Here is a 27,972-nt window from a genome sequence, read left to right as displayed (position 1 = left end):
CCTGCATACTGATGGCTGGGTTGCTGTGCTAGGAAGGTTTCTCTGCGGTGAATAGACTGAGGATTCACTGAAGCTTTCAAAACCATTCTGGAAATTTATCTGTCTAGGAGCCTCTGTGCCCCTTGCTGTCACTGCACACCTGAGCATAGCAGTCAGTAATGGACTTCATTTTCACAGCTCCTCCAGGAAACTGGAATTACAGGACCTTCTTGAGTTCTCTAAAGGAGCTCATGACAGCAGAAAAAACCCAAATCCATGTGTCCTAACCAGCATTTGGCAGCTGGTTAGGATTTCTCAGAGCACTGTTAGCAAATGTGTCCTTGAATTCTCCATGTTTGGATGTGGGTCACCAAATTAAAGCAACTGTTGTAAAAACCACCTGTTTGCAAGTGTATGTATCATAGGGATCCACATCCAACTGAAGATTTAGAGAATCCAAGAGTAAGATGTCCAAAAAACATGTCCAAAAAACATGATTATTTTGTAAAAGAAAGGAGAACAAAGAAGCAATCCACCTGCTTTTTGCAGATAAATTTGCCTAAATATGGAGCTGTTTTACAGTTCATAAATAGCCCAGTACATTGAGGGAAGAGCCAATGTGTACTTCCATTATGGCTTGCACTGATGTTTACCTGAGCATAACAACTGCTAATTACAATCTGTTTCCAGGGATGTTATTGATGAGACTGTGACATGCAACATTTCTATGTGATATTTAAGGCAACACATGGGCAATGCAGAGAGGTTTAAAACACTGCTTTATGCACTTGTGCTTTGTGAATCATTGATTTACATTCTGCTTGTCCATGGTTAGTTAAAATATCCTCATCTCCAGATTTTCCATTGCTTTCCTGGGATGGTAGGTCTGGCCCAAATGGCACAGGTTAAAAGGTCTGATTAAATGAAGGAACTGAGGAAGATGTAGAGAGAGGTTCATTATTCTCCTGCCTGAAGGCATGAACCAACCTCTTATTGCAGGAGCTGGGCAGACACATCCCTGATGGGTACATTATTGCAAAAATCCTGAAGAGGGTTAATTATCCACCAGCCACAGTGGAAACAGGCTGCAGAAAGAGTCATATTTCTGGTCTGCTCCAGGAGTCAGTGCTGCTTTTCCTTGGAGTACTGGCTTGCAATATGAAGATGGAAATGGGGGTCATGATATTTGACTCCAGATGTGTCCATAGGCAAGCCCCCAATTCTCACTGTGCCTCTGCTCCCCACTTGGAAAAAGAATGAAAATGACCATCTGGAGAAAAAGCATGAAAATGACCATCTGGAAAAGGATTCTCACACCTTTCCATAATTCAAATTAAAACTTACTGCTGTATTTTTTTTCAACAATAAAACTTCTACTCTCCCTTCCTGTATCCTGAATAAATATCAGCATAGGATTTTCCTGAGATATTAAATAATATTAAGCTCTTTCTGTTGAAGGACCCATCAATGTAAAAATTGCTGCCAAAAATATCTGTGTGACATGGCCCCCTGATTTTGATGGAGTAACTGAAGAAAAATGTGATTTGATTCATTCGTAGTGAAAGACAAATGTCATGATCTTCTGTCCTGAGGCAGAAAGGATTCAGACACTTTTATTCACAAAGTCTTTATGAGTAGAACCCCTGTTTTTTGATGAATGTTGCATTCAAAATTTTCACAAGAGTGATATTTTAAGCAATTTTCATGTAAAAAAAATCCCCAAAGCCATTTATAAGTGCAGATGAAACAGACTGAATCCATAAGTCAATGGGCAAACCAAAGCAAAATGTTACTTTGTTAGTGAAATTCATCAACAAATCCATGTGATTTATTGATTTTAATTTATCTTTTCTATGGCACACATTCATTTCTGTCTAAATCAGCTGGTAATCCCATGAGAGAATAAAATATTAGGAGACTTTCCAAAATATGAATCTCCTCAAAAAAGGTCAACATCTATATGCAGTAATGACATGAAGTATAGCCACAATACTAGAAACATTGCTCAGAATTTTATGTTTGCTGACATTAGGGGAAAAAAAAAAATCCTGGGGATTAAATATTGAGCTGAGCTATGCTGTGATGCTGGATGCTAAAGATGGTGCTTCAAAGGTTTTCCCACCCACCCAGCTGCTGGCTGAGCTTATCTCACACTGTTCATGGGATATGCAGCGCACAAAGCAACATTAATGACCCAATTTTTCCACTTTTCTGACTACTTCCAGCCTCCATTAAAAGTTCCTTGCCCAGGAGTGCTGTTCTGTGATTTTTACTAAAAAACCTTCCATGTTATTAAAAGAAAGCAGGAGAAATGCTGGTGAGCAATCGCTGACTGGGTTTAGAGAGGTGTCACTGGTTAAGGACACAAACCTGGGTTTGGATCCTGGGCCCAACACCACAAATGCTTCTCCTAAAGCAGCCCTCATCAGAAAACACTGATTTCACATCAGAAAACACTGATTTCACTCAAAGGATTTCATGGCTTAGACTCACCCACACTAAAAATGTCTCTGTCTATGGTAAACTCCAGAAGCACCAAACATTTCAGACTTCTGTCATCTGTGTTGTGTCCACATCAGTGGGCAGAACAACCTGGATACCTAAAAGGATTCCAAGCCAGAGATTTAGACCTCTCCACAGTGGAAGGCTGAACCTTTTTAAATCATGCTCTGGGCTCTGTGGTGCCAAAAAGTGTTTGACAGCAAAATCAGGACAACCTGCCACAAAGCAGAGTCAGATCATTTGATAAAACTTAGTAGTGAAAATCTTTCCTGACCCCAGCAAAATTCTGGAAAATAAAACAAATATGGAACAACAAAAGGACTTTTCAAGGCTCAGCATAAACCTATTAAGTGAAAGCAGCAAGTGATGCTCTCAAATGCTTCCATCTCCAGATGGTCTTTCCAAGTTTCACCAAGAGGGAGGAAAGAAGATAATTAAATTCTCAAGAAACAGTTTAAGGAGCTGAGAAGTTTATAGCTACCTGCTGCTTCTATAAAGAAAAAAAAAACTTGCAGCACTTCAAAACTCATAAAAGCACAGACAGAATGAATGAATGTCCAATGGCATGAGAAACTTGACTCAGATCATTGCTAATTTGGTTGTGCTGCTCCTTCATTAGTGTGAATCACTCTCAGAGGAGATCCTTAAATTGCAGAGTTTTTTCTAATCAGTGCTTTTGTACCACTTGTTATCTGTGAATGGGATTGAAACACGATTTTATCTGGCAAGATGTAAGAGCCATAAATCCTATTTTTAGGATTTTAAAGATTTCCCAGGCCTATAGGCACCCCTCAGTGCCTCAGGGCCAACACTGCAGTGACAGAGCTGTTGTCACAATGGGGAAAAGCAGATATACCCAGACCAATTCCTTTTGTACTTGTTCTTTAGGCATTTTATCAAGCACAGCTCAGTTACAACATAACATTTTGCTCCACAGCTGCAGAGTTGCCTGCTAGGAAAGGCAGAAATGGCTTCATTTCTGTTACCTGTCATTACTGATCTACAGCATCTAGGCTAAGCTGCTGAGAACCACTGTGCCAGAGAGGACAGTGCCAGAGAGGAGCCAAATCAGGTGACAATATTGTAACATTTTTCTTAAAAAATTTGTTTTCTTCTCTCTAAAGAGAGAGGCAGCTTTAAAGTCATTTGGCCTATACAAGACTGACAATAAAGGCTGTCAGTCAGCCACAGACACAGCTTCCAGCAGAGATAATATTCAAAGAGACAGAATAAATAACAGTGGTTTTATGGCATTTTGGAACAAAAAAATTGTATTATATCTGAAAGAAGAGGAAGAGCTATAGAAGAAGATAATTCCCTGTTCAGTAACACTGCTGCCCCTCCTCAAAGTGAAAGCTGTTTCTTCCCTAATTGGTGGATGGTTGAAGAATAACACACAGTGTAGTGGCCAAGGCACTTCTCTATCCCCAGCAACCAGGCCAAGTGTGAGACAAAACTCCCCTTAGCACTTGTTACAGCCCTCTCCCCTCCAATTTTTTTTTTTGTGACATCCCTAAAAATGATTAATCCCTTCTTGATAACACATGATTAGAGAGAAGTTTGATAAGCAGGCTGGTAGGCATCCCAAGAACAACTCTGCCCTCCACCCATCATTTTCATTGTGTATTAAATGTCATTTATTGCAGAGATCTATGCACTGGTCAGGGTCTTCCCCTCTAGTCCTCTTGCCTCAGAAGGCATTAGCCCTTTGTGGGGAAAACCACACAAAACCTAGGGCCAGGATGAGCTTGTGGATGAGGTCAGCTGATGGAAAAGGACCAGCTGATATAAAGGATGCATTGATGCCACAGTCTGCCATATCAGGGACATGAACTCCAGGCTCCAGGAAACATTTGCCAGCTCTGTGAGTCCAGCTGAAAGTCTCTGTGAGCTCACAGATATTTTATGATAGTGAAGACACTGCAGCCAAAACCCCTGAGTGTCAGAGCACTGTGCTGTGCCAGGACAGGCTGCTTCCCTTGCTTTCCCCATGAACAACCTCATCAGGAGTTGGGTTTTAGTGGTGCTGCCTGGTTACTCTGGGGAGAGACAGAAGGAGCCACTGAAGACAGTGTCCCCATGTGTCACAGACAACTTTTGTGAAAAATCCTTTCTTTGGGATTTTTCCTCCTGAGAAGCTGAGAGGCCTCAGGAACAAAATGTAAACAATGATTATCTGCTGCTGTGGAATGCAACAGGTGCATCTGTGATTGGCCCATCTTGGATGTTTGTAATTAATGGCCAATCACAGTCAGCTGGCTCGGACAGAGAGTCTGAGCCACAAGCCTTTGTTATTAATTCTTTCTTTTTCTATTCTTAGCTAGACTTCTGATGAAATCCTTTATTCTATTCTTTTAGTATTTTTTATTGTAATATATATCATAAAATAATAAATCAAGCCTTCTGAAACATGGAGTCAGATCCTCATCTCTTCCCTCATCCTCGGACCCCTGTGAACATGGTCACACCCATGTACAATGGAAATACTAAAACACTGCACAGTTGACTACAGGGGTAGTAATTGATCGGGCTTCATCCTTCAGAGAAGGAGCTATCACCTAAAAATGGGTTTTAGTACTTTATTGGCTGGTGTCATTCAGACTTGCCCCCTATATATCTGAGTCCCACTTAAGACACAGGAATAAATTGCTTCCCATAGCCAAAAATTGCAGCTTCTTATCCTTTTCTTAATGAAATTAAAATTTACATCCCATTTCAGATGAGAAAAATCCAACCTCAATTAAATTTATGTGTCAAATAGCAAACCACTTCCATCCAGATTTTATTTCTGTTTATCTTAGATGGAATCAGTGGAGGTGCTTGTGCTGGTTTATGAGAAGAGGCAGAAGTGTAAACCCATATATTTTATGGTGCAAATGACAGTAGGAGTGACCTTGGTCAAGAAGATATTGCTTTTTCAACCATGTCTAGAGGAGATAATCTAGCAGCAGTCTGCAAACCATCATGTTTCCTTAGATCCTGCTACAGTAATTCAATCATGAGCATATAAAATTAGATGAAAAATAAGGTAACTGGCCTTCTGGGACTGACTGATTGCAATAAATGCTGCCTCCTGACAGCAAGCATTACACTGTCCTCTTTCAAGAGAGGTTACCTTCTATTGCAGCAGCTGCTCTCATTTCAGCCTGTGCCAGGTAGCAAAGTTGTGAAATATATTTCGCAGGACAGCAAAAAATCTCTTAAAGAAATTATATGTTCCCTTTTAAGCATCAAAAGAGTGAGTAGAAAACTTCCAGCTCATGCCCTTTGGGATCAAATGAGCGATGCCAGTCCTTTCTTGTTTTTTGGGGGTTCTTTTAGGGTTGATATTTTGCCTTTCCCTTGCCTTTCATTTAAGTATCACAAAGTATTTTATAAGCACTGATTGATTGCTCAAATCTTACAAACCTTGCCATCCATTGTAGAGAAGTTCAGCTGAGCCAAAGTCATGTCTGTGGCTCTAAACTCAAAGAAATTTGCAACAAAAGGTCACAAAAGAAGAGACAGAGTGAAGCTGAGGTATGGCGGAGGTTATTCTCTGTCAGTACAGAAATTATTTTCAAGCCATAAAAGTTTGCCCATGTGTTTGTCCTGTAGACAGCTGACAAAATACAAATTTTTAAGCTACTACAGGCTTGATTACAGGAAAATAATTTAATTTAGCTACCTCCAAAGATACATATGGGGCTGACATTGGGTACACCAGTGATCACTATGAACACTCATTTTTATGTCACAGTCACAGAGCAGACAGCAAGACCTGAGCTCTGGGTGCTTTAATGCATATTGATGCATTTTATACATTTTATGGAGATTTATGTACTTGACACATATTTAGATACAAATTTATGCATGTTAGACATGTTATGGAGAAGAAAGCACCTAACAGCCACAGGTATTGTCTGCCACTGTCTGGTCTTGAGCATTGGCTCCAACTGTGGGGATTTTTTGGGGGGAAGCAGAGATGGGAACTCCTGGCAGAAGCCCTTGGGGAAGAAGGCAAACTCTTGTTCAACCTGGTGGGCTTGCTCTGTCTGCTGGATCAATTACAGGATCTGCAGTGGCCCTTGATAGATCCTTATTCAAGGAGTGTGACTGTTCACAGGGGTCCGAGGATGAGGGAAGAGATGAGGATCTGACTCCATGTTTCAGAAGGCTTGATTTATTGTTTTATTATATATATTATACTAAAACTATACTAAATGAATAGAAGAAAGGATTTCATCAGAAGGCTAGCTAAGAATAGAATAGCAAAGAATGATAACAAAGCTTGTGGCTCGGACAGAGAGTCGAGCCAGCTGACTGTGATTGGCCATTAATTAGAAACAACTCTATGAGACCAATCCCAGATGCACCTGTTGCATTCCACAGCAGCAGATAATCAATGTTTACATTTTGTTCCTGAGGCCTTTCAGCTTCTCAGGAGGAAAAATCCTAAGGAAAGGATTTTTCATAAAAGATGTCTGTGACAAAGGACCTTTTCCTTTTTTTTTGTTATACGTGCATATGAATAAATAAGATTTCCTGTTAATCTAAACCATACCAGAGCATGAATGCTTGTGAGCAATGACCCAACACCCTGAGGAGCTGAGGCATGGCCAAGCTGTGGCTAAGCAGTCTGAGGAGCTGTGCAAGAGGAATTGTCCTCTTAGTGGATCCAGGTGATTCTCCATGAAACCACAACACCTATTCATATCACCAAAGTCTGACAGGATGATGTTTTTATCCAGAAATTTGTGCTTCATCCAGAACAGAGGTTTCCACTGACCTGGCTGACATCAGCTGCAGCAGGAGCCAGAGGGAGCTGTCCCTGCTGCAAGTGCACCCACAGCACACACCTGAATTGGATGCATCCTACATGAAAAATGCCAAAAAGAAATGTGGTTCCCTCCAATTGCTTGAAAGCAAATAGGTTGAAAGATCTTTCACATTCATGTAAGTAAGGAATAATTCCACCAAATGCAATAGACTGATATTTTTATAAAATCACTGAAAATGGAAACTCTACCAAGATTTCTGTACTTTCTCATGTATGCATATTTTTTTTTAAAGTTTCCTGAATGGAGACACTGAGATGAGCTCCACAGATGAAGCTGTGCTGCATTTGTGCTATAGTGAGATTTGAGGATTTAGTCCTGAATAACTAAATTCAGACAAAGATATATTCAGCAGATGTAAATATATCTAATCCTAATGACCTTATAATTGAGTTATTGTTTACAGCAGCTGAGAATCAGGCTCACAGTTTATTGTGCAAAATCATTATCTTGTGTACTGGATTAATGTACACACTAATAAAACTAATTAATCTCTTCAGGTATCACTGCAGGTTTTTGTGATAATGTAATAAAAACAAAATCATCTCATAATTGTTGATAAGGCCCTTCAGAAACCTTAATCTTGTTATTCACAAATGCTTCTAATTACAGTACAACAATTTTCTTGATGCAAAGGAAATGGACATTGTCTCTGGTAGCTCCTGACAGCTGTTCTTGAAATGAAAACAAAAAAAAAAACTAAACAAAGTTTTTCTTTTAGAAGGAGGAACTTAGTAAACATAATATTTACTACAGAACTGAATGTTTTTTGACAAATGACACTTCTCTGCATATGTCTGCCATAACTATAAATTCAGATTTACAGGTAAGTGCATTAAGTTAATTAGTCCATGAAATCAATTAGTGTATTGCCCTGTTAATGCTATTTTTCTGTACTGTGTTGCCAGATATTTCTTTTAGTACCTCTAAATGCCTCTGACATGCAACCTGTCATTCCCTTCCAGGGGAAAAACATGTTTTTACAATTGTCTTAATCCAGGTATTTTACTTTATACAAACTGTTCTACTTCTCCACTTTATCTTGATTATTTCCATTCTATCATCACAAATATTCCTTCCTTACCCTTGGTGCTCACCACAAACAGTGGCAGCAGTGGATTCTTGGCAGTCAGAGAAGGGGCAGCCCCTGCATCCCCACAGAGATCCCTGCCATGGGCACCACCATCCCAGATTGCTCAGAGTCCCATCCAATCTGGCCTTGAACACTTCCAGGGATGGGGCATCCATAGCTTTTCTGGGCAACCTGTGCCAGGGCATCATCTTGCTCACAGTAAAGAATTCCTTCCCAATATCCCTTCAAAACCTACTCACATTTCTCTTGAGCTGTTGAAAATAAGGAATTTCTTGTTTGCTTTTCAGGCCTTTTCACAGAATCACAGAATCACTGGGTTGGAAAAGACCTTCAAGGTCATCAAGTCCAACCTGTTCCCTGACACCTCAACTAAACCCTGGCACCCAGTGCCACATCCAGTTTGTTTTTAAACACACCCAGGGATGGCGACTCCACCACCCCCACAGGCAGCCATTCCAGAACGTTATCACTCTTTCCATAAAAAACTTCTTCCTAATATCCAACCTGTATTTCCCTCGACACTGCTTGAGACTGTGTCCTCTGGTTCTGTCAGTGCTGCTGGAGAAAGAGCCCAGCCCCAGCTGAGCACAGGCACCTTTCAGGAGCTGCAGAGAGTGATGGGGGCAGCCCTGAGTCTCCTTTTCTCCAGGCTGAGCACCCCCAGCTCCCTCAGGGGTTCCTCACAGGCTTTGTGTTCCCAGCCCCTCTCCAGCCTCGTTGCCTCCTCTGGATGCCCTCAAACATCTCAACATCCTTCCCAAAGTGAGGGGCCAGAGCTGGACACTGCACTCCAGGTGGGACCTCATCAGTGCCAAGTACAGGGGAAGGATGAGCTCCCTGCTCCTGCTGGCCACACTATTGCTGATCCAGGCCAGGATGCCATTGGCCTTCTTGGCCATCAGGGCCCACTGTGGGCTCATGGTCAGACACTGTCACCAGCACCCCCAGGTCCCTTTGTGCCTGGGCACTGTCCAGCCACACCATCCCCAGCCCAGAGCACTGCAGGGGTTATTGTGGCCAAAATACAGGACTGGGCACTTGGACTTGTTAAACTCCACCTTGTCAGACTCTGTTCATCCATCCAACCATTACAGGTCTCTCTGCAGAGGACATGCAGCCATTTGAGCAGCTTCAATCCCAGGAGCAGATGACTGGTGTGCATGCATTTTGTGTGCAATTTTGGATAATTAAGCAGAATTAAATAATATAGATTAAGTTTTGTAGAGTTCTGCATTTAGTCTTGACCGAGCTGGAGAAAACTTCAATGACTCTTCTCCTGAAATACGTCTTTAGCCTCTTGGATACTCAGGCATTTTCTAAACAGGAAATCCCTGTTGGACCTGCAGATTATGCCAAGTTAAAGCAGATCTATGATGTATGAGCAGGGAAGATACACCAGCTATTCTGTACTCACACTGTCCACCAGGAGCACTTCTGTAAGCTGCCTTTTTGGCAAATTTTCTTCTCGTAACTTTAAATCCCTCTATTCACAGTGTTATTGGTTGATGTATCTGGAACTTAGTCCCAGTCACCCACAGTCTATCCCACCTTGCTGGCTTCTCTCTCATAAAATTTCTGATGTTTTATATCCTCCAGGTTTTGCTGTTATTTCCCTTTAAGGATGCTTGTGGTGGCTGGGGGAATCTACCTCTACCTTCAGTGCATGTATACACAGAAAAAGGTTGTAAATATTTGCTTTCTAGCTACAAGTAAAAATATAAAAGAAAAATGTCAAGAGTAAAGCTTTAAAAGAAACATATTCATGTCAAGTCTTTCAAAGCTGACCTCAGGTACACAGAATGTCTGAAGATGACAGTGCTGGCTCTAAATCCTGCCCCTGAGGCACAACAACTGCAGTGACAGAACCCAGCACATACCTTCACATGTCAGCAGGAAGTATTCCAGATTGTGGCTGAAGGATGCACTGAAATAAGTGCAGTTTTCAATCAGATCACAGGACAGGCACCTCCTGTTGAAGTTCCCATTTGTGCTTGCACTGAAAAAGTTAATACAATTCCATGAAGGTCACTGAGCAAATGTTATTTGAAAGCAACATTACTTGAACCTTTCTTTAGAACAAGAATATAAATCTAATGTGTCCAACATTAGCAAGAGACAAAGTATTTCCATTTGGTTGAGTTTAAATAGCAATGATGGATTTTTTTCCTCTCCTGCTTGAATAGAGAATATATAAATGGATACTGATGTCATTTTGCAAGGTCAGGTGGTTATGAAGGAAGGCACAGTTTTTAAAAGAAAATGATGGTTGCAATTTCAGAAGAGGAAGTAATAATTTGGTGGATGAAGGCATGAAACAAAGGAGCAACATTTCAACACTTATTTGTATTATAACAGACAATAAAGAGCTGGAATTGCTTTCTCTAAGTTTCTTATTGGTTTCACTACTGGTCTGATTTGCTAGCTGCTGCCTCAGAGGCCAAAGCCCTTTGTACAGGTTTAAATAAAAAAACCTCTGCTCTTAAAACCCCCAAGCAGAAAGGAGAGGTTGTATTTAGGGATCTCCTGTTGAGGAAGGTAATGTGGCCTCTCTGTTTACTTACAAGTTTGCTGCTAAGAGTCTACTGAATGTTGAAGAATTACAGATTACTTGCAAATATTAATAGATAGCATTTTGAAACTTCAAGAATACTAACCAAGAGATCTTTCCAGTATTACTGTAATGCAGATGAGTGATTTTTTGCTACCATTTCAAGAGATGAGGCTGAGAAATCTTTTTAGGATCACAGAGACTGAAATGAGTAATCATGGACTCTTGTTTAGGCTCAGATTTTATCTCTGACTACTGTCCTAATTAAATCTACTAAATCAAACACAAAAAAAGGAGGGGGAAAACTCTCCTAAACAGGTCTTCATCTGCTCTTTCTCTGTTGTCTGTGTGGGGAGATGAGGCTGATGAGGCACCAGGGTGAGATGGATGCTGACAAGGAGGAGTGGGGAGTGCTTTCACTCATGCCAGCAGCTCTTGAACTCTGCCTGGACTCTGTTTTTAAAGTGAGGTTTTCTTCTCATTTCAAAAGAAATGAAAGGTTAATTAAATTTTTAAAATTTTCTTCAAGAAAATATTCTCAAAAAACTGTGGAGTGCAGTGAACAGGCATATAGATCTCAAAAGAAAAAAACTATTCAATCACAGGTAATTTATTTTGCTCTACTTTCCTTCCCACTGAGGAACAAAAAGATATGATGTCATATGAGAGAAGGAAAATGCACTGACTGTCCCTCGTCCACTGACGCCTTCACCAGCTCTGCCCTTCATGGCAGATGTTGTGATGGCAGCAGGGTGACTGAGAAGAAAAACAGGACAAATGGAATAATGATTCCAAAGCGTTTATTTAAAAATTTGTGTTTCCTCCACTCTGTAATCTGCTTCCACAACATTTCATAATGGCAACACAACCAATAGCTTGCTGTAAAACCAGCTTTTTACTCATCATATACTGAGGGACAATGCTAAAATCTTCTGGAACAGCAGAAAAAGGTTTGTAAACATAAAATATTGTTAATTCTTTTCAGTTCATGAAGAGGTGAGCTACTATGAAATTTCTCAAAATCTCTTTTGAAAAGTATAAAGACTATAAAGTCTACACCATTATTTTATGTATCTCTGAATTCCTTCAAGTGCTAAGCAGTTCTATTGTGAACTATCTTTTTGTGATAGTCAATCTTGACACCAATTTAAAATTTGAATTGATATGAGAAAATTGCTTAATGTAAAACATTTCCAAGTGTCAAACATTTTGATTGCTATGGTTACACTGTTTCTTCCAGTGACAGACTGAAAGATCTTGCAATGCCATTAAAGAAAAAAAAAACTTAAAAAATTGCTTCTACAATTGCAATTGCTTATGATTCGTGTAAAACTGAAGAAAGCGGAAATTCTGTATATGAAGTTAGTAAAGCACATACCTGTATAAATGTCTTCTTCTTGGTGAATCTTCTGTGCTGTGGAAATAGCTGGAGGGGGAAAATAAAAGTGAATTGCACCTTTAGAAGGGTGTTTAGAAGTGTCTCATGCAACATCTTCACTCATACTGCCATTTTCATGATCTTGTAAAAGCAAGATAGGTTTAAACTAGGAAAGGATACAGAGGGACACATCACTATGAGGCTCAAGGAAGTAATTTTACACTGCACTGCTTTTAAAACAAGCATGGAAAACTTTGGGTCCTACACTGGTCATGTCAGTGGATTAAAAAAGAATCAAGTGATTAAGTGGAAGACATCCACCTTTTACCTCAAGATTCAGGGGTAAGAATTTCTTTTAAAGCTCTTTCTTCTCTCTCTAGAGGAAGTTTTTACTTCTCTGGCCACATTTATTCTTTGCCCAGCTAGTCAGCTAATCAGGGTTTGATGGGAAGCAGAGCCTGAAGCTGAAGAACACTTTGTTGTCCTTGTTCTGTGCTGAGACTGTGCTGAGCTCCTCTCTGGATAATCAACCCAGGCTCTGCCGTGCAGTGGCAGCTTCTGGAGGTAAAAGTGATGCTGCAGGAGGTGGCAACCTCAATCCCACCTGTGAAATCTGATTTAAACCCCCAAATGCATTTTGTGTGGATGATGCCAGAGCACAGGAGCAAATGTGGCATCCATGGGGTGAACAATGCCAGGAAGGGTTTTCATCCCTGCTGATCTGCACTTGTCTAGGCACACATCTTGATTCTACAAATTGTGTGTGGCATTTTCTGATTGACTGGCCACTTAAAATGCCAATAAGATTTTGGTGCTAGTTTGCTACTTAGGCCACCCCTGGAAGTGTTCAAGGACAGGTTTGAGGGGGAACCTGGTCCAGTGGAAAGTGTCCCTGCTCACAGCAGGGAGATGGAACTGGATGCTCTTTCTCCCCCAGCCCAAGCCATTCTGTGATTCTATATTTCTATGATTTTGTATTGTTCTGAAGTTATTGGTAACTGAGAGCATTCAAAATCTTGAGGAAGCACTGTGCTCTTAATGATCACTCAAAGTTTATCATATTCCACAGACTGTTTATTCCACTGTTCAGAGACCTTGAGTAACTGAGAGGTGAGAACCTTGTATCCACCCAAAAGTTTTTGTGGAAAGGAATCTGTTATTTGATTCCAGAAGGTGCCTAAATATTTTCTTATGTAATTTCTTGAAGTGTATTTGAAAAAGGGAATGTTTACAGAACTTATTTTAAAATCAGAAAGAGCAAGTGTGAAGAAGTGTGGGTTTGTTTTTCTTGTTTATCTTTTTTTTTTCCTAATTCTAACTAAATACTTTTTAATTTTTTTTCCCACTGCATTGGTATTTATGCAGGTCAACAAAAGATTCTCTCCAAAACTGACAAAGTGTTTGATGGAAACAGGCTGCTTTCCTACAGAAGGAAATATCAGAAGTTACAACAGGAGAAATTACTTGTCTGCACAAGTATATTTAACAGTCATAGAAAGAAAGGTTTGAACTGTGCAGATTATTCAAAATAACACAAGATATGAGTAATGGTGTGAGAGGTTAAGCCAAAATGGAGACAGCTTCCCCTGCTTTCTTATCCCCATCATCATGCTCCCAGGTTTCAGTGCATACACAACACCTTTGTAACCAGCCCAGAGCCCAGGGCTAAACAAAGGAAGTCTGATTTGTCAGGCCAAAGTTTACTTACATTTTCTGCCTCTTTTCATCATATGCCAGTATCTTTGTCACATCCCAATCTCCAGATGTAATGGCCTGTAAGTCATCATTGCTACTGTTGGGCTGCCAGAAAGAAAAGAGAAATAGATTTCTTTATTGTTAAAACTTCTGAAAAAAGGAGCTCTTCTGGCTCCATTGTCCATGAAAAATAAACAAAATATCTGCAATTTCCACCACTACACCTGCCATTTCTGTGAATTTGCAGGCATAGAAATAACAGAGGGTCTGAATCATCTTAACCATGACTCCACTGAAGATAATGAGGTGAATTCAGCCCAGAGCAACTTCAAACCCCTTCCTCTAATATAGGTGCCCACATGCTTCTGTTTAATCCTTTATGGCAGGGTGGAGATTCACCTATCTACAATAGAGGTGGCATTAAAAAAACCAAACCAAACCAAACCAAACCAAACCAATAACAATGTTTGGAAAGACACAGTCCACTGACCTTTTTCTTTGGAAATTCACATTACCTTATGCCCAAATGAAGCATCATTGGAGGTTTTCTTTTATGCCCAAGACTTTTTTACATCTTCACCTCCCCATCTCATTGCAACAAGCACAGATACCACTTTTTATTGCTGTCTGCCTCAGGTGAGACCCAGAGCAGCAGCAGGGAGTTACCTGTGAGGATGACATGGCAATGTGGTAGAAATGGCCACGTCCTCCCTGGGGAATCGCCCGGACGAAGAAAAACTTCCGACCATCCCTGGAAAAAACGGGCTCTTCATTCTGCAAAAGCAGAAAAATTATGGGTGTATTATTATTAATTGGTTGTATTTAGAATTGCTCAGCACTCCAACACCCTGCAAAATGAATTCACAGCAAACAGAAAGTACTCTTTGCGAGCAAGCTGAGGCAAACAAAGAGCCCACTGAAAACTGGAGGAAGTTTTGGGTTTTGCTTCTTGTTCTTGGGAAAACAGACACCTTTCAGCTGGGGGAGAACAGGCAGCAAGGAGATTTCCTTGGCTATAAAGTCAAGTCCCATTTGCAAAGCCAAAATGCACATACACAGCTGGCTGCTTGGGGCACTGGGAGCCTTTAGAACTGCTGTGACAAACCCTGTTTACCCTGCTGGAACAGCCTCTGTGTTCTTCCAAGGGAAAAAAAACTGAACAGCATTAACTGCTGTCTTTTTCTACTGCCTTACAAATGCTTATCTCACTGAATTATTTATGAAGGAGAGGATGAAGGAGAGGATCTCCTGCAGAACTCTGACACAGAGCTCCCAGGTGAACCTGGTGATTGACTTTTATAGGGTGACTGCAACTTCCCCCCAGAGACAGAAGAGACTCAGCAGAAGGAAAATCAAACACCACAAGTGGCAAGCAAGCATCTCCTGGAAGGGAGCACTCTGTTTGTTAACAAGAGCCCTGAGGCACATGAGAAGTCTCCACTACATGAAAAGGTTGAGCAGCAGATTACCAGGGAAGGCAGAAAGTTGGTCCATGTGGTGGGACACAGGAGCACTGAACCAACAGGACTGGCTACATGAAGCTAACTCCAAGTCTCTGTGACAAGTGTTCACAGGAGTCCCAGGATAAGGGAAGAGATGAGGATCTGACTCCATGTTTCAGAAGGCTTGAATTATTATTTTATGGTAAATATTATATTAAAACTATACTAAAAGAATAGAAGAAAGGATTTCATCAGCAGGCTGGCTAAGAATAGAAAAATAAGGAATGATAACAAAGGCTTGTGTCTCGGACAGAGAGTCTGAGCCAGCTGACTGTGACTGGCCATTAGTTACAAACATCCAACATGGGCCAATCACAGATGCACCTGTTGCATTCCACAGCAGCAGACTACCATTACATTTTGTTCCTGAGGCCTGTCAGCTTCTCAGGAGGAAAAATTTTAAGGAAAGGATTTTTCATAAAAGACGTCTGCGACAAGTCTCAACTAGCTGGGAGTGAATAATAAGCTGAAGCCCTGCTGAAACTGTCCTGTGATATCAGGATTTTCTGTGCCTGGATGGGCCTTTCCCTGGTTGGGGTTTGTTAACCCTTCTTTATCCAGGGCAATCCACAAGGAGATTGATGCCAGCCTTTTCTGGGTCGTCTGCAGTTCAGTGTTAATCAAACCCTTTGACTTTCTGCTTGGCACATGCCAAGCACTGAACCACACTGAACCAGCAGGAACCTGATCATACATGGAGACTTAAGGCACAGCAAAGGAATAAACATTTTTATTTCCCATAAGCTAACACATTATTCTTACTCTATGTTCCTTTGCTCCTTTGTTCTTTACTGATTAATTCTTTTCTTCTGTTTATCAGATTTGTCAGTGCTCTATTAGGTGTTCAAACTGTTCTTTTTGCCTTTTATTTTCCCCTGCTTAGGTTTTCAGTATATTTTAAAATGTGCCCATATGCAGCTTGTAGCAGTTCAATGAAATAATGGTTTCATTTATTTCTGACGTTGTTCTGGAACCTGAAACACGAAACTCTATATTATTTCCAAATGTCTTTCATGACAGCAAAAACCTCACTGAATAATGAGTGTGATAGCTCAGGCAAACCTTCTGCTGGACAGGTTTTCCTTTCCTGAGGTAGGTAGCAATGAGCTCACCCTCCATTTCTATATCTGTGCCTCCTGCATTATGTATTCCAGCAATATGTCTCTGCCAGTGAGAGCAGGCTTTGTGCTGATGAGTTTGAGTTCATTCAGAGCTGCAGGGGACAGAGGTTCATGGCTCAGGTGACAGATGTGAGGATTGAGCACTGGGCTGATGATACAGGACAGTCTGTTTGCATGTTCCATTGCTGGAAAGGCAACACATGAATGAATGAGGCAGAACTTTGTGACAGAGATGATGGCTTACCCAGGGGGTAAATGGAAAGACAGGCTGAAATTCTCTTGGAACAGGATTTTATAATTTAGGGAGCTACACTGGGCACATAATTAAAGTATTCTGCTTGTGATATGAGCAGTCAGAACCTTTTGTCAATGATTGTTGACTGAATCCCACAATAATAGAACAGAACAGCATCCTTGAAAATAATAGATGAGTTTAGTGCTAGTAAAGACAATACTTTTACTATGCAGCAGGTATGGGATATTTGGAAGTTTTTGCCACAGGAGGATTATAGACACAACTGGAATCAGTGGGTGAAAAAAGGTATTGAACACACTCATGTTTCATTAACACATTTTAAAGGATATGGGTATAGTCTCAAATGCCTGTAATCTTTTTGTTGTAGATAATAGTGAAATATGAGAAAGTTATGCCACCAAATACTTCAGCTTTATTGGAAAAGGGAAGGTAATGGGAGGCTGCTGGAGGGCTCAGAACCTCCTGGAGTGTTCAGTGCTGGAGCTCAGAGCTGCACAACTCAGTCAGTGTATCTGCAAATGGTCAGGAGAAGAGGAGTGCCTCAGGGGCTTATCCTGAGTTTAGCAGAATCAGGATGGGTGAGGAGACAATGCTAAATGCAGTCTGAGCTTCTGTAGACCCTAGAGAGGGGCACAAAGTCCTGGTGTAAAGAGTAACAACTAAAGAGAAGAAGGTAGAGTGTACTCAGTTGTGTTTGGAGAGGGACCACTGAGAATCACTGGATCTGCAGCCATCTGGGGAAGATTCCTCTGGCAAAACAAGGGAAGATAAGGTATGTACAGGATGGTGGGGAGTGCACAGGTGTCTCTGACCTTGAGGATTTGCATGATCAAACACACACCAGGACAAATATTTGAAAGGGGATTTATCCGATTTAGGGTGAGCTGGAATTTATGAAAGATTAGTGGGCACAGAAGGACAGCTCCACCAAACCCACCCACACATCAACATGGGGCAAACAATCCTCAGATTTCAGCACCACACATTGCACCTCCAAATTGGTTTGTCCATGCTCAACACACTCCCAGCCCTTCTGCAGTCCCTCACATGCTCTTGGACACGTTTCCCCACAGAAATTAGTGTTAAAAAATATTCTTTGCATGTTGGTTTTATTACTGACTGAGAGTTATACTTCCATAAGAATTATGATTTTCTGGTTCATCCTCAGGTTTTTAAAAGGAAACAAACTAATCTGAATGACTGGATCTTTTCCAATTGATTCTCTGATGCATTTTCCCTTCCTCAGCAGTCTCCTGCCCTCTCCATCTGATTCACCTTTGCCCAGATCCCATAATTAATGATTTTGCTGTGTTGTCAAATTATTCTTTCAGTGAAATGCCCCAATACTTTCTGTGTCACAGGCCCCCAGCTCTGATAAACAGATGGGTGTGACATGAATTCTTTTAATCCCTTGGTAAACACTTGGTTTAAATCCAACAAAGCAAACACCCAAAGTGCATTGACTCTAAAGGGACAATGCAGACACCTCCTCTTGGGGGCACAGGGGGAAGTTCTCTTTCCATCTCCTGACACACTCAGCCTCTGGGGCAGTGCTGAGCTTCATCTTCATCCCCGTCCTCATCCTCTTCTGTGGCTGGGTGCACCACACCTTTGGCCATCTCTGAAGCACCAAAATCAGGGTCAACAACTGGAGAGGATCCCATGTCTCTGGGTACAGATCCCCTCCACTGGGTGAAATGGGAACTCTTCATTTAAGCAGCAAAAAGATTATTTGTAGCCAGGAGCTGCTTTTTCATCTCTGGGAGATGAATTTGAGTATTTGAGTTATGGAACTTTGGGTCCTATTTCTGCTGCATCCTCTGTCTTTAGGCTAAAATTAGTTTAATTATGGGATAATTGTATGGCAAAAGGGCTTTACAGACTGAAAAAGTGGGTCCTGTTTGTAAGTTCCTCTGATCTATGTTTTTAAATTAAAAATCTCTTTTCAAACCTCATATTAACTACGTGTAAGAATCATTACTGGGTTATCATGCAGGATTAAAGCAAGGGAGTAGCAAAAGAAAAATGGTGCCAGGTTTTCATCACCTCCACCTTTTAAGAGAGTGAGTCTTTAGCTTCAGACTGAGGTCATCTAAAACAATGGTCAAATAGGACTGGAAAGAAAAATGCAACCCAAAGAAGATGTTATCAGGGGAGGGCAGCCAGCCCATGCAGGCAGTTTTGGAGGTTACAGGTCTCTGAACAATTTTATGGTCTCCTGGTCCTGCCAATGTCAATGCCAAAGACTACAGCCCTTGGTGGAGTTGCAATTGCATCCTGGTTTCTAATTAAATCTTTTTTTCAGGCTACATACACAATTAAATAAATAAAACAATTAAAATGCCAGTTAAGTTTATCATCAGCAGGTGCTCAGAAATTGCCTGATTTCTCCCTTGCTGAATCATTGCCTGTACATGACCACCCTTAGAACTATTGGAAACAGGCTTCTTCACAGAAATTGAAACAAAATTGTTTACAGCTATAATTAGTGTTTCAAACAGTTTGTGTTTTTAAGTAAAAGCAGGAGTGAAGTTCAGTCTGGCTCTTGTGATTAGAAGTGCACAAGAAAGTATATAAATAAAAAAAAATATAAACTTGCAGAGTCCCTGGGCAGTTTTAGTGAACATGTGCCACCTCATCTGACAAAGAGTGACAGATAATTTCTAACAATTACTGTGTAAATATTCTTCATTATACTTTGAGTAGTTTATTCTATTTTTCAGCTGCACAGGGAGGGGCTGCATTATTTCTTCTTGCCTGTGTTGGAGAGAGGCTCTCCGAAGATTTTGGACTTGCATAAAATATATTTATGAACTTGAGCCCAGAAGGAAACAAGAGATTTTTTACTATGACCTTGCATTCACAGACTTTTAAATGCCACTGAGTCACCAAACTACTAAACAACAAAATTCAAATTCATGGCTTGTATGGTTTATCTCAGATCTCCCAGGATTTCAGGCAGCTGAAAAAATTCAACCCTGTCATCCTTGGACATCACCTCATGTCCCTGTTGAATATCTTCTTGTCTCCTGCTCCCAGCTGACTGATTGTCCTTATTTGAGGATGTACCTAAATTCCCAGGAAAAAGGTAAAACCTGTGCAAAAAACCTTTCAAACCAGGCATATGGAGAATTTTAGAGAAGTATTTTAAAGAACAAGGTAAGCAGTTGGATTCCTTGGTCCTGCTGATTTAAAATTGGGATAGTTCTCACAAGGAGGTTTTTGGGGTGGGCTGAGCCCTGCCCAGGGTCCCTCGGCTGTGTGACCCCACTGCCACCACCCTGGTGTCTCACTTACAAACATTTATATTAAAATGTCTCAACCAAGGAATCCTCATCCTGAGCCCAGCCACACTCCTGAGCTCCTTCAGCAGCTGCCTGATGTGCAATTCATCTCCTCCTTGAAGAGGTTAGTGGACCCAAACCAGCATTTAACATTTTCACATCATCCTCATAGTCGGGCACACATGCCATGAAAATACCTTTCCAGTTATCTAGAATAATGTGTCATAGAATAAAAAGCAAATATAGAAAATCTTATTGTCTCCTGCTCCCAGCTGTTTGTCCTTATTTGAGGATGCACCTAAATTCCCAGGAAAAAAGGTAAAACCTACCTGTGCAAAAAACCTTTCAAACCAGGCATATGGAGAATTTTTAAGGAGTATTTTAAAGAACAAGGTAAGCAGTTGGATTCCTTGGTCGTGCTTATTTAGAATTGGGACACTGCTTGCAAGGAGGTTTTTGGGTGGGCTGAACCCTGCCCAGGGTCCCTTGGCTGTGTGACCCCACTCACTTGCAAAGCAAGTGATTTAATTTTAATATAATTTGATATAATTTTAATATTTATATTCAAATGTCTCAACCAAGGAATCCTCATCCTGAGCCCAGCCACTCCTGAGATCCCTCAGCAGCTGCCTGATGTGCAATTCGTCTCCTCCTTGAAGAGGTTAGTGGACCCAAACTAGCATTTAACATTTTCACATCATCCTCATAGTCGGGCACACATGCCATGAAAATACCTTTCCAGTTATCTAGATTAATGTGTCATAGAATAAAAGGCAAATGTAGGAAATACAATTATCCCAGTAATCATGTTCAGTGAAAACTAGAATTTTAAGTAATTTTGTTGTCAGAAATACTCGCAAAAGAGCTATATGATTCTTCAGACTGCTACAAAGGCTTTTGAAGGATGCTATCAAATGTCTCCAAAGTCCATAGAAAATGTTATTTTGGTTTAGCACTGAGATGTCTGACTCATTTGGCTATAATGAACATCCTTCTCTAACATTAAACTAAGAGTGCGCTCTCAAACTAAGTATATGCTTTTTGGAGATGTAGTAAAACAAAATGTATTTCCCTGGAGCAAGGCCATTAGAGACTGACAGATCATTTACTTCAGATATGAGGATAAAGCACTATCTTTTAATGCCTGTCCACGTGGTAGGTGACTAAATAACTACAGCAGTATAAAAACACAAGTTCTATTATGCTGTATTAGTAATATAAAACACAGTATAAAACACAGATTCTACTATACTGCAGTAAATAGCAATGGAAGGATTATTTTACTGCTATTGCCTTCAAACTTATAAAAATAAATAATGCCATTTAAGGGTGTGTTTTTTTATTTGTTTGGGGGTTTTTTTGTTTGGTTTTTTTTTTCTTTTTTTTTTTCTTTTTTGTTTGTTTGGTTGATTGGTTTTTTGATTTTTTTTTTTAACATACAATACACGGACAATTGAATTTCCCCTTGATTTGGCTTGTCTTTTAAGCTTTTGTTTCCTACTCAAGCCAATACAGTCCTTATGAATGTAAAGAATATTTCAGCACCATTTTTACTCTATATCAGCAAAAGATTATTTGAAATGCTTGGAGCACAAAATCTATTTCCCCATAAAATCAATTTTCCTGTGGATCACACACAGCCCTTTGCTGCGGGACAGCCACTGGAACAGAGGAGAGCATTGTTCTTGCTGTGAACTGATGAAGTGCCATTTCTACAGGGTCTCGGCTCCTCTGAGCAGGCTGTGACAAAAATTTGAAATGCTTTAAATCTGGACTTGAAAAAATATATTGAACAAGCTATTTTGTGACATGCTGCTCCCTGTCTGGTGTTCATACAAGGCTTGAAAAACAGTTTAGTGTTGTGGCTGAATCGAGATCACAGCTTCTCTCTCAAAAAAAGCTTAATTTAATCTGAGATCCCTTCACAAACTGACTCCTGGGCAAGTGTTATATATGATATTTAAGTGACTCAAGAGTCCATCTGCATGGTTTTTGTCTCTGAATGGACAGAGATCCTCTCAATAAAATGACCAGAAAACAACAACAACAACCATAATAGTGTTTAAACTGTCATCATCAGTGTCAGGGCAGAGTATGAAAGGTTGTGTCTGAGGCTGATGAGTCAGAAACTGCCAGTTCTCATATATATATATATACACCTATACAGATACTCCCACCCACATCAGCTTTTCATCTCTTTTAAATACAATTTAATTGCAGGCTAAGGACTATGGGACCTACCAGAGTGGATGGCACCTTTACTGAGAACTTGTTTGTTACTGAGAAAGCTCTTTTCTGTTACACACATCATGCTATCTTCCAAGCAGCTCTCTCAAATCTGGAAATCAGATTTTTCTCTTTGGGGAAAAACTCAGCAAAGAAATTATCTTACCAAAAACTTGACTACAAGGGGAAGATCACTCTTACCTGTCTGTGCAGCCAGGCATCACTCTCATCTTCATGTTTCTAAAAGACAAAAAGATCATTAATACCATACTTGTCATATATTATGTTTTGCCTATCAATGCATAAAGCTGTTGGATTGGAGTTGAAAAGTTGGTCAGAAATACAGAGAAACTGTTTAAATATGTGCTTCTGGAATGGAATCTAGTGGCTGCTTTTCTTGACTTTCCTCCCTGATGGATAAACATTCACTAGCTCAAGAAAGCATTTTACACATACAGATAAAATACATAAATCCACAAGATGTATTATTCCCCAAAGAAATAAATCTTCTTAAGAAATAAATAAAGGCTGAAATGAAAATTATTAAGAAAAAAACTTCTCACCATGCTCTATGCACAGAATTGCTTGATCTCTTTCAAGGGATAGGTGTATTAGAACAATTTTATACAGTAGAAACACATGCCAGTTTAAATGGTAGAATCTGCTAAGAGAATCTGCTGATCTTATATCAGTACACCATTTGTATTAGTGCACTTATAGAAGGGATTAATTAACTACAATTAAGATATGTGTAGATAAGCATGAGCTTGTTTTGATGCCATTAAATACATATAATGCAGCTTGAATATTGCAAAGGTATTTAGGTTGCAAATTGTTGCTTGTGTGCAGGTAAAGGTAATCAAGACAAACACAGAGTGTTCTTGGATTACTTAAGTGTTAAAAAAAATTAAAATTTGAACATTGTTTATGTTCTGTATGCCTAAATTAATGTGTTCCAGCTGGCTTTTCACCATGTAAAATAAGTTAAATAGTTTCTCCCTGCATGGGTTTTGGACACTGATGGCAAGTGAGTGCTCTGCAAACCCCTCCTACCTTGGTGCAGACCCCCGTGGTGGCATCACAGAGCGTCAGGATGGACACGTTCTGGGCCCTGTTCAGCCAGTTCACTGCCACCTTGGTGCTGGTGGCCCATTTCACCATGGTGATGTAGTAGTCCCTGCAAACACACACACACAGAAACCAGATCACAACGCTGCCATCCTGAACTGCCACATGGCAGAGCATCTGCTGCAGGCAAACAGGCCAGGAGAGAGCTGTGGTTTTAGAGAACATCATGTCCTGATGTATCCAGACTGCTTTATGTATGGATTTCAACCCCTAAAAATGACATTTTTAGGACTGAGCAGGTGTTTTATCTGCCACTACTGGAAGTTATTTTCAAAGAAGAGACGAATACAGAGATAAAGAATCTTTCAAGCTATTCTGTCTTCCAAGAAGGATTGAACTGCCTAGGGCTACACATTTATGCACAGGTGGAAAAGAAATTGCAAACCATTTCCATTCTGAGCACACTAAAGTGAGCTGACTCAGACCCATCACTATCAATGGTTGGGCTCTTGATGCTTATGAAAAGCTGATGGCCTGCTGGCTACACACCAAAGTGTCCAGGAGTGTTGTATTAAAAGACAAATAGTAAGAAGGATTGAGTTTGGAGTGACACAGGGTTCCTGTAAAGCAGATGCAGCTGGTTGCCATAAAGACATCAGCAGAAATAGTTTGCATGAGCAAAACCACCCTCCTACACTGCCTGCACCATCTTACTGCTGGACATTTTCAGGTTGTGATGGTACTTGGAGCAAACCATGGGTGTGGGCTGCACAGTCCTGTAATTGATACCTCCAGGAAAAGTCCCATTCAATAGTGAGGACTGCAGCCACTTGGGCTGGGCTGGAAAATGCAGGAATAAATTCACTGATGGTTGTTTTCTCAGAGCCAGGGCATGATGCTACCAATGTCCACCTCTGCAGCAATTCAGGGCTCCACCACTTCATTTGTAGGGCACAACTCTGGCTGAACTGCCAAAGCTATGATGTTATAATATTCTGCTGGGCCATGTGGGCCAAGACATCCTTAAAGCATAATAAGACTTTTTACAGCATACAGTCTATAAAAAATTTATTAGTTCATTTGTTTGCTATAAAATATGTATAAGGAATTGTTGTTCTCGTTGGAAATAATGCTCTGTGTCACAGGAGAGCCCTTTGAGTTCTGGCAAGAGCTCCTGCATATACTGAAGAGAAAGGGCAAAAGCACAAAGGTCTGTTTGTCTAGAAAAATAACAAGCTGGAAATTGATTTTGTACTTTTCAGTATTATTTAGTGCCTGAAATTGGCTGCAGGGAAAATGAACAAAAGGCCTCAATGCTTGCATCTACTGAACTAGAGGGAAGGATATGCCCAGGTGAGACAACAGCAGTCTGAAAATTTAGAGCCTGAAATAAAATTGTAATTTTACTCTTCATCAGCAACAGTGTAGGCCCTAAGAGGAAAAAAAAAAACAAAACAACACAGCAAAATTAAACTGTATAGCTGTCTCTTCTTTCTCTCCAAAATGAACTGAGCAGATTCAGTCTCCCCAGTAAAGGAATGTGATTTTAGTACTTATTGTGGCTTGGAGCATTTCTTCTATAAATCCAATTTAAAGTTTCAAAGACATATATTCAATTTTTACATCTCTCTCACTATTTGAACACAGGAGCCACAGTTCTTTCTCAGGAACTTTTAGTTTTTATTTTAGGTGAATCATGGTCTTCCCTACCCCAGAGAAAGGCGTGGAGTCTCAATTCCCCTCTGAACTCTGTTCCAGTCATCAAGACCACAGATAACCCAGCCCAAAGATAGCTGCAGATACCTGGATAGTCATTATTCTAGTTTTTGAGTAGTGGGGAGTCTTTCATTCCATTTACTTCCCTTCACATCTCTTCTATAGGACACCCAAGTTTTATGGTTCTCATTTTGCAGAGGAAAATGAGACAAGAATGTGTGATTCATCTCAGCTAGTGTTCAACATCTGCTGCTCCTGCAGCTGCATGGTGGAGCAGCCAGTGGAGAGAGATGGGAAATCAGTGCAATTGCCAAGCCCCCTCTGCCTGACTTGTCCCACAATTTATGTGGAGCTGATTTAAGGGAGAACTTTTTTCTTCCATAGAACAAAATACCAGCAGGTCCTTGAGTACTGCATTTACAGACATCCACAGCAGAGCAAAAGGGAAGGGACACCTTGCTTGAGCCCTGCCAGGGAGGGTGAAGCCATCCTGAGTTTTGCAATGGATTTCCACATCCCAGTAAAGACATTTCTGGTTTGATCTGAATCATCTGAGACTGAGGTTATTGCGCAGCAGCCTTGTTCATGCCCCAGCTCTCCATGGCTGCTTCCTGGAGGCAGGAATCCCAAACATGAGGTGTGACTCTACAATATGAATACCTACAGTATGGCCAAAGTCACAAACAGCACAAAGAACAGACAGGGATTTATCACAGGCCAAGGGACAGGCAGCAGCCCAGCCCATGATCCCTGGGCTCAGACACTGCCTCACATCCAGGCTGGAATTGTCTGAGTTTTTCCATTATTTATTTGTTTCGGGCCCATGCCAGAAGGGCCAGTGATGATTTCTGCACTTGATGGAGATAATATCATCCCTCAACTTGCCACCTAAGATGCAAATAGGAGAAATAAGCTGGGAGATGATCAAATTTTGACCATCTGGAGATGAAACTCTTGAGGTCCAGTGGTTTTCACCAAAATAAAAAAAGCCTGTCAGGCATAAAATATTATAGTACTACTTTTCACCCTTCAATTTCAACCCCTTCTCTTCACTGTCTTTTTTTCACAGAAGAGCATGGCTTTGGAGAAAACTTGAAAAAATATTCAGAATGAAAGATATTTAAAAAAGACAAGTGATCAATATTGTACATTTCACCCACAAATATGTTTTCCCATCATCAGCTTTGCTTTGTTTTTTCTTGTTTATTTTCCTCTTTGTTTATTTTATTTTATTTTATTTTATTTTATTTTTTGGTTTTAACTGAAAAATATCCAATTTCTGTGGAAAATTTCTGGCTTCTTTCAATTTTGATAGAAAAAAAGGCCGTGGCATATCTCCACTTTATTCTCAGCTTTATTAATTGTACTAAATCACTTTGCTCCAGATAAAAAGAACACAAAATCCCACTCTGTCCATACATCATCTGCACTGAGCACACTGAAATGCTTCAGATAGGATGTGTCTGCTGGAAGATCCTTATCACCAGCTTCCCCTGCTTTCTTGAGACTCCCTTCTGTAACTGAATGTGCGGTACATCCCTCTTGCCTGTTTTAATAACATTTTATCACACTGATCTTCTCATTTCAGAAAACATATGCATAATGAAAATACACCCCTATTGCTCTGGCAGCACTACTTCTATCATCCCTAGAGATGGAAATTGCCATGGTTTTGATGAAATATACAAGCACTAATTAATTATGATGCATTTTGCATCATTTTGCAATATTGATTGCAACTAAATAAATTATGGCCACCCATAACCATACAGAACAAATTTATGAACAACACTTGGATCCAGCAGTCAGAAGTTATTGCTGTAATTAAAACTTTTCTGAGTCTCTCTGTTTACAGAGAATGCTACCAAAAAGAGAAATTATATTGTTCAGGAGCCACCATTCTGTTACTGTGATGGGGATACTGTGATCCTGAATTCCCACTTGCTGTAGACAGGTGTGAAGTTGTATTTTTGAAAGGCAAATACCCATTTGGTTTGGCCACAGGTCACACATCTTTTGTATAAATGTGTTTGGATCAATTCAAAGTTATTCAGTGTAAGTCTGTTATAATATAGAATTCTATAAAATGCATGTAAAAAGATGAGTAAATGAAAAAAAAATAAAGCAGATTTACACAAAATGAAACTTTCTGATAGCAGCAGAGAAAGGTCCAGTGTTAAAAACTGAAAAATTATCTTGAAAATTCCCCAAAGGAACTGGGGCTAGCATTGAAAGGTGAGAAAGCACCTACCTCATTCTCTGATCATCTGGGGGAGTCATTTCCAGGTCATGAGTGGGTCCATTCAGACCAATCACGTGCAAAGAAATGGTTGGATTTTCCATTCCAGCCTGGATTTTAGAAAAGAATAAATTACCATATCATATACAACACAGAATGGTTTTGATTTATTGCATCCCCATGGATTATGAAAAGCATTCCCATTGAACAGGAGATGGACTGGACTGCTGTGGTCTTTCACAGGGAGACTGCAAATCCAGGGATGTGGCACAGAGGTGTGGAGAGGTTGGCAAGCACAATAAAAAGGGCAATTTTACTCAGGACACTTCTAACCTTAGTAAAAAACCCCTACTTTTCATGGCAACTAGAAATTTTGCTATTTCCTGCACCTTTTGACAAAGATTGTCTAATGGGATGATGGTTGATATAGTGAAATACTGATTCATTTTGTACTGTAGGAAAGGGTATTTCCTGCTGAACCATTGATTTCCACAAAACCTGCATGTTTGTGGGTATCTCTCCTGTTAAATTATGCTTCAATTTGAACC

The 27,972-nt window shown here is 40.3% G+C and overlaps 1 protein-coding gene across 5 annotated transcripts in view; it reads right to left on the bottom strand.

Annotated features, from left to right (window-relative positions):
- DPP6 (dipeptidyl peptidase like 6) overlaps positions 1–27,972 on the bottom strand; it is a 571,605-nt gene that overhangs the window by 28,969 nt on the left and 514,664 nt on the right. For all 5 annotated transcript variants that reach the window (XM_064703886.1, XM_064703887.1, XM_064703884.1 and 2 more), the window contains exons 10-16: positions 27,437–27,534; positions 23,455–23,578; positions 22,603–22,641; positions 14,679–14,786; positions 14,026–14,117; positions 12,318–12,365; positions 10,269–10,387 (exon numbers count right to left, since the gene is read on the bottom strand). In XM_064703886.1, coding sequence (XP_064559956.1) covers positions 10,269–10,387; positions 12,318–12,365; positions 14,026–14,117; positions 14,679–14,786; positions 22,603–22,641; positions 23,455–23,578; positions 27,437–27,534 — 628 coding nt within the window. The remainder of the gene's footprint in view (positions 1–10,268; positions 10,388–12,317; positions 12,366–14,025; positions 14,118–14,678; positions 14,787–22,602; positions 22,642–23,454; positions 23,579–27,436; positions 27,535–27,972) is intronic.

This window comes from Zonotrichia leucophrys, chromosome 2, assembly GCF_028769735.1.
Source record: "Zonotrichia leucophrys gambelii isolate GWCS_2022_RI chromosome 2, RI_Zleu_2.0, whole genome shotgun sequence".
In the NCBI taxonomy this organism is placed as follows: Eukaryota; Metazoa; Chordata; class Aves; order Passeriformes; family Passerellidae; genus Zonotrichia; species Zonotrichia leucophrys.
Note: the sequence above shows the minus strand (reverse complement) of the source record. Positions and strands in the feature narration are given on the sequence as shown.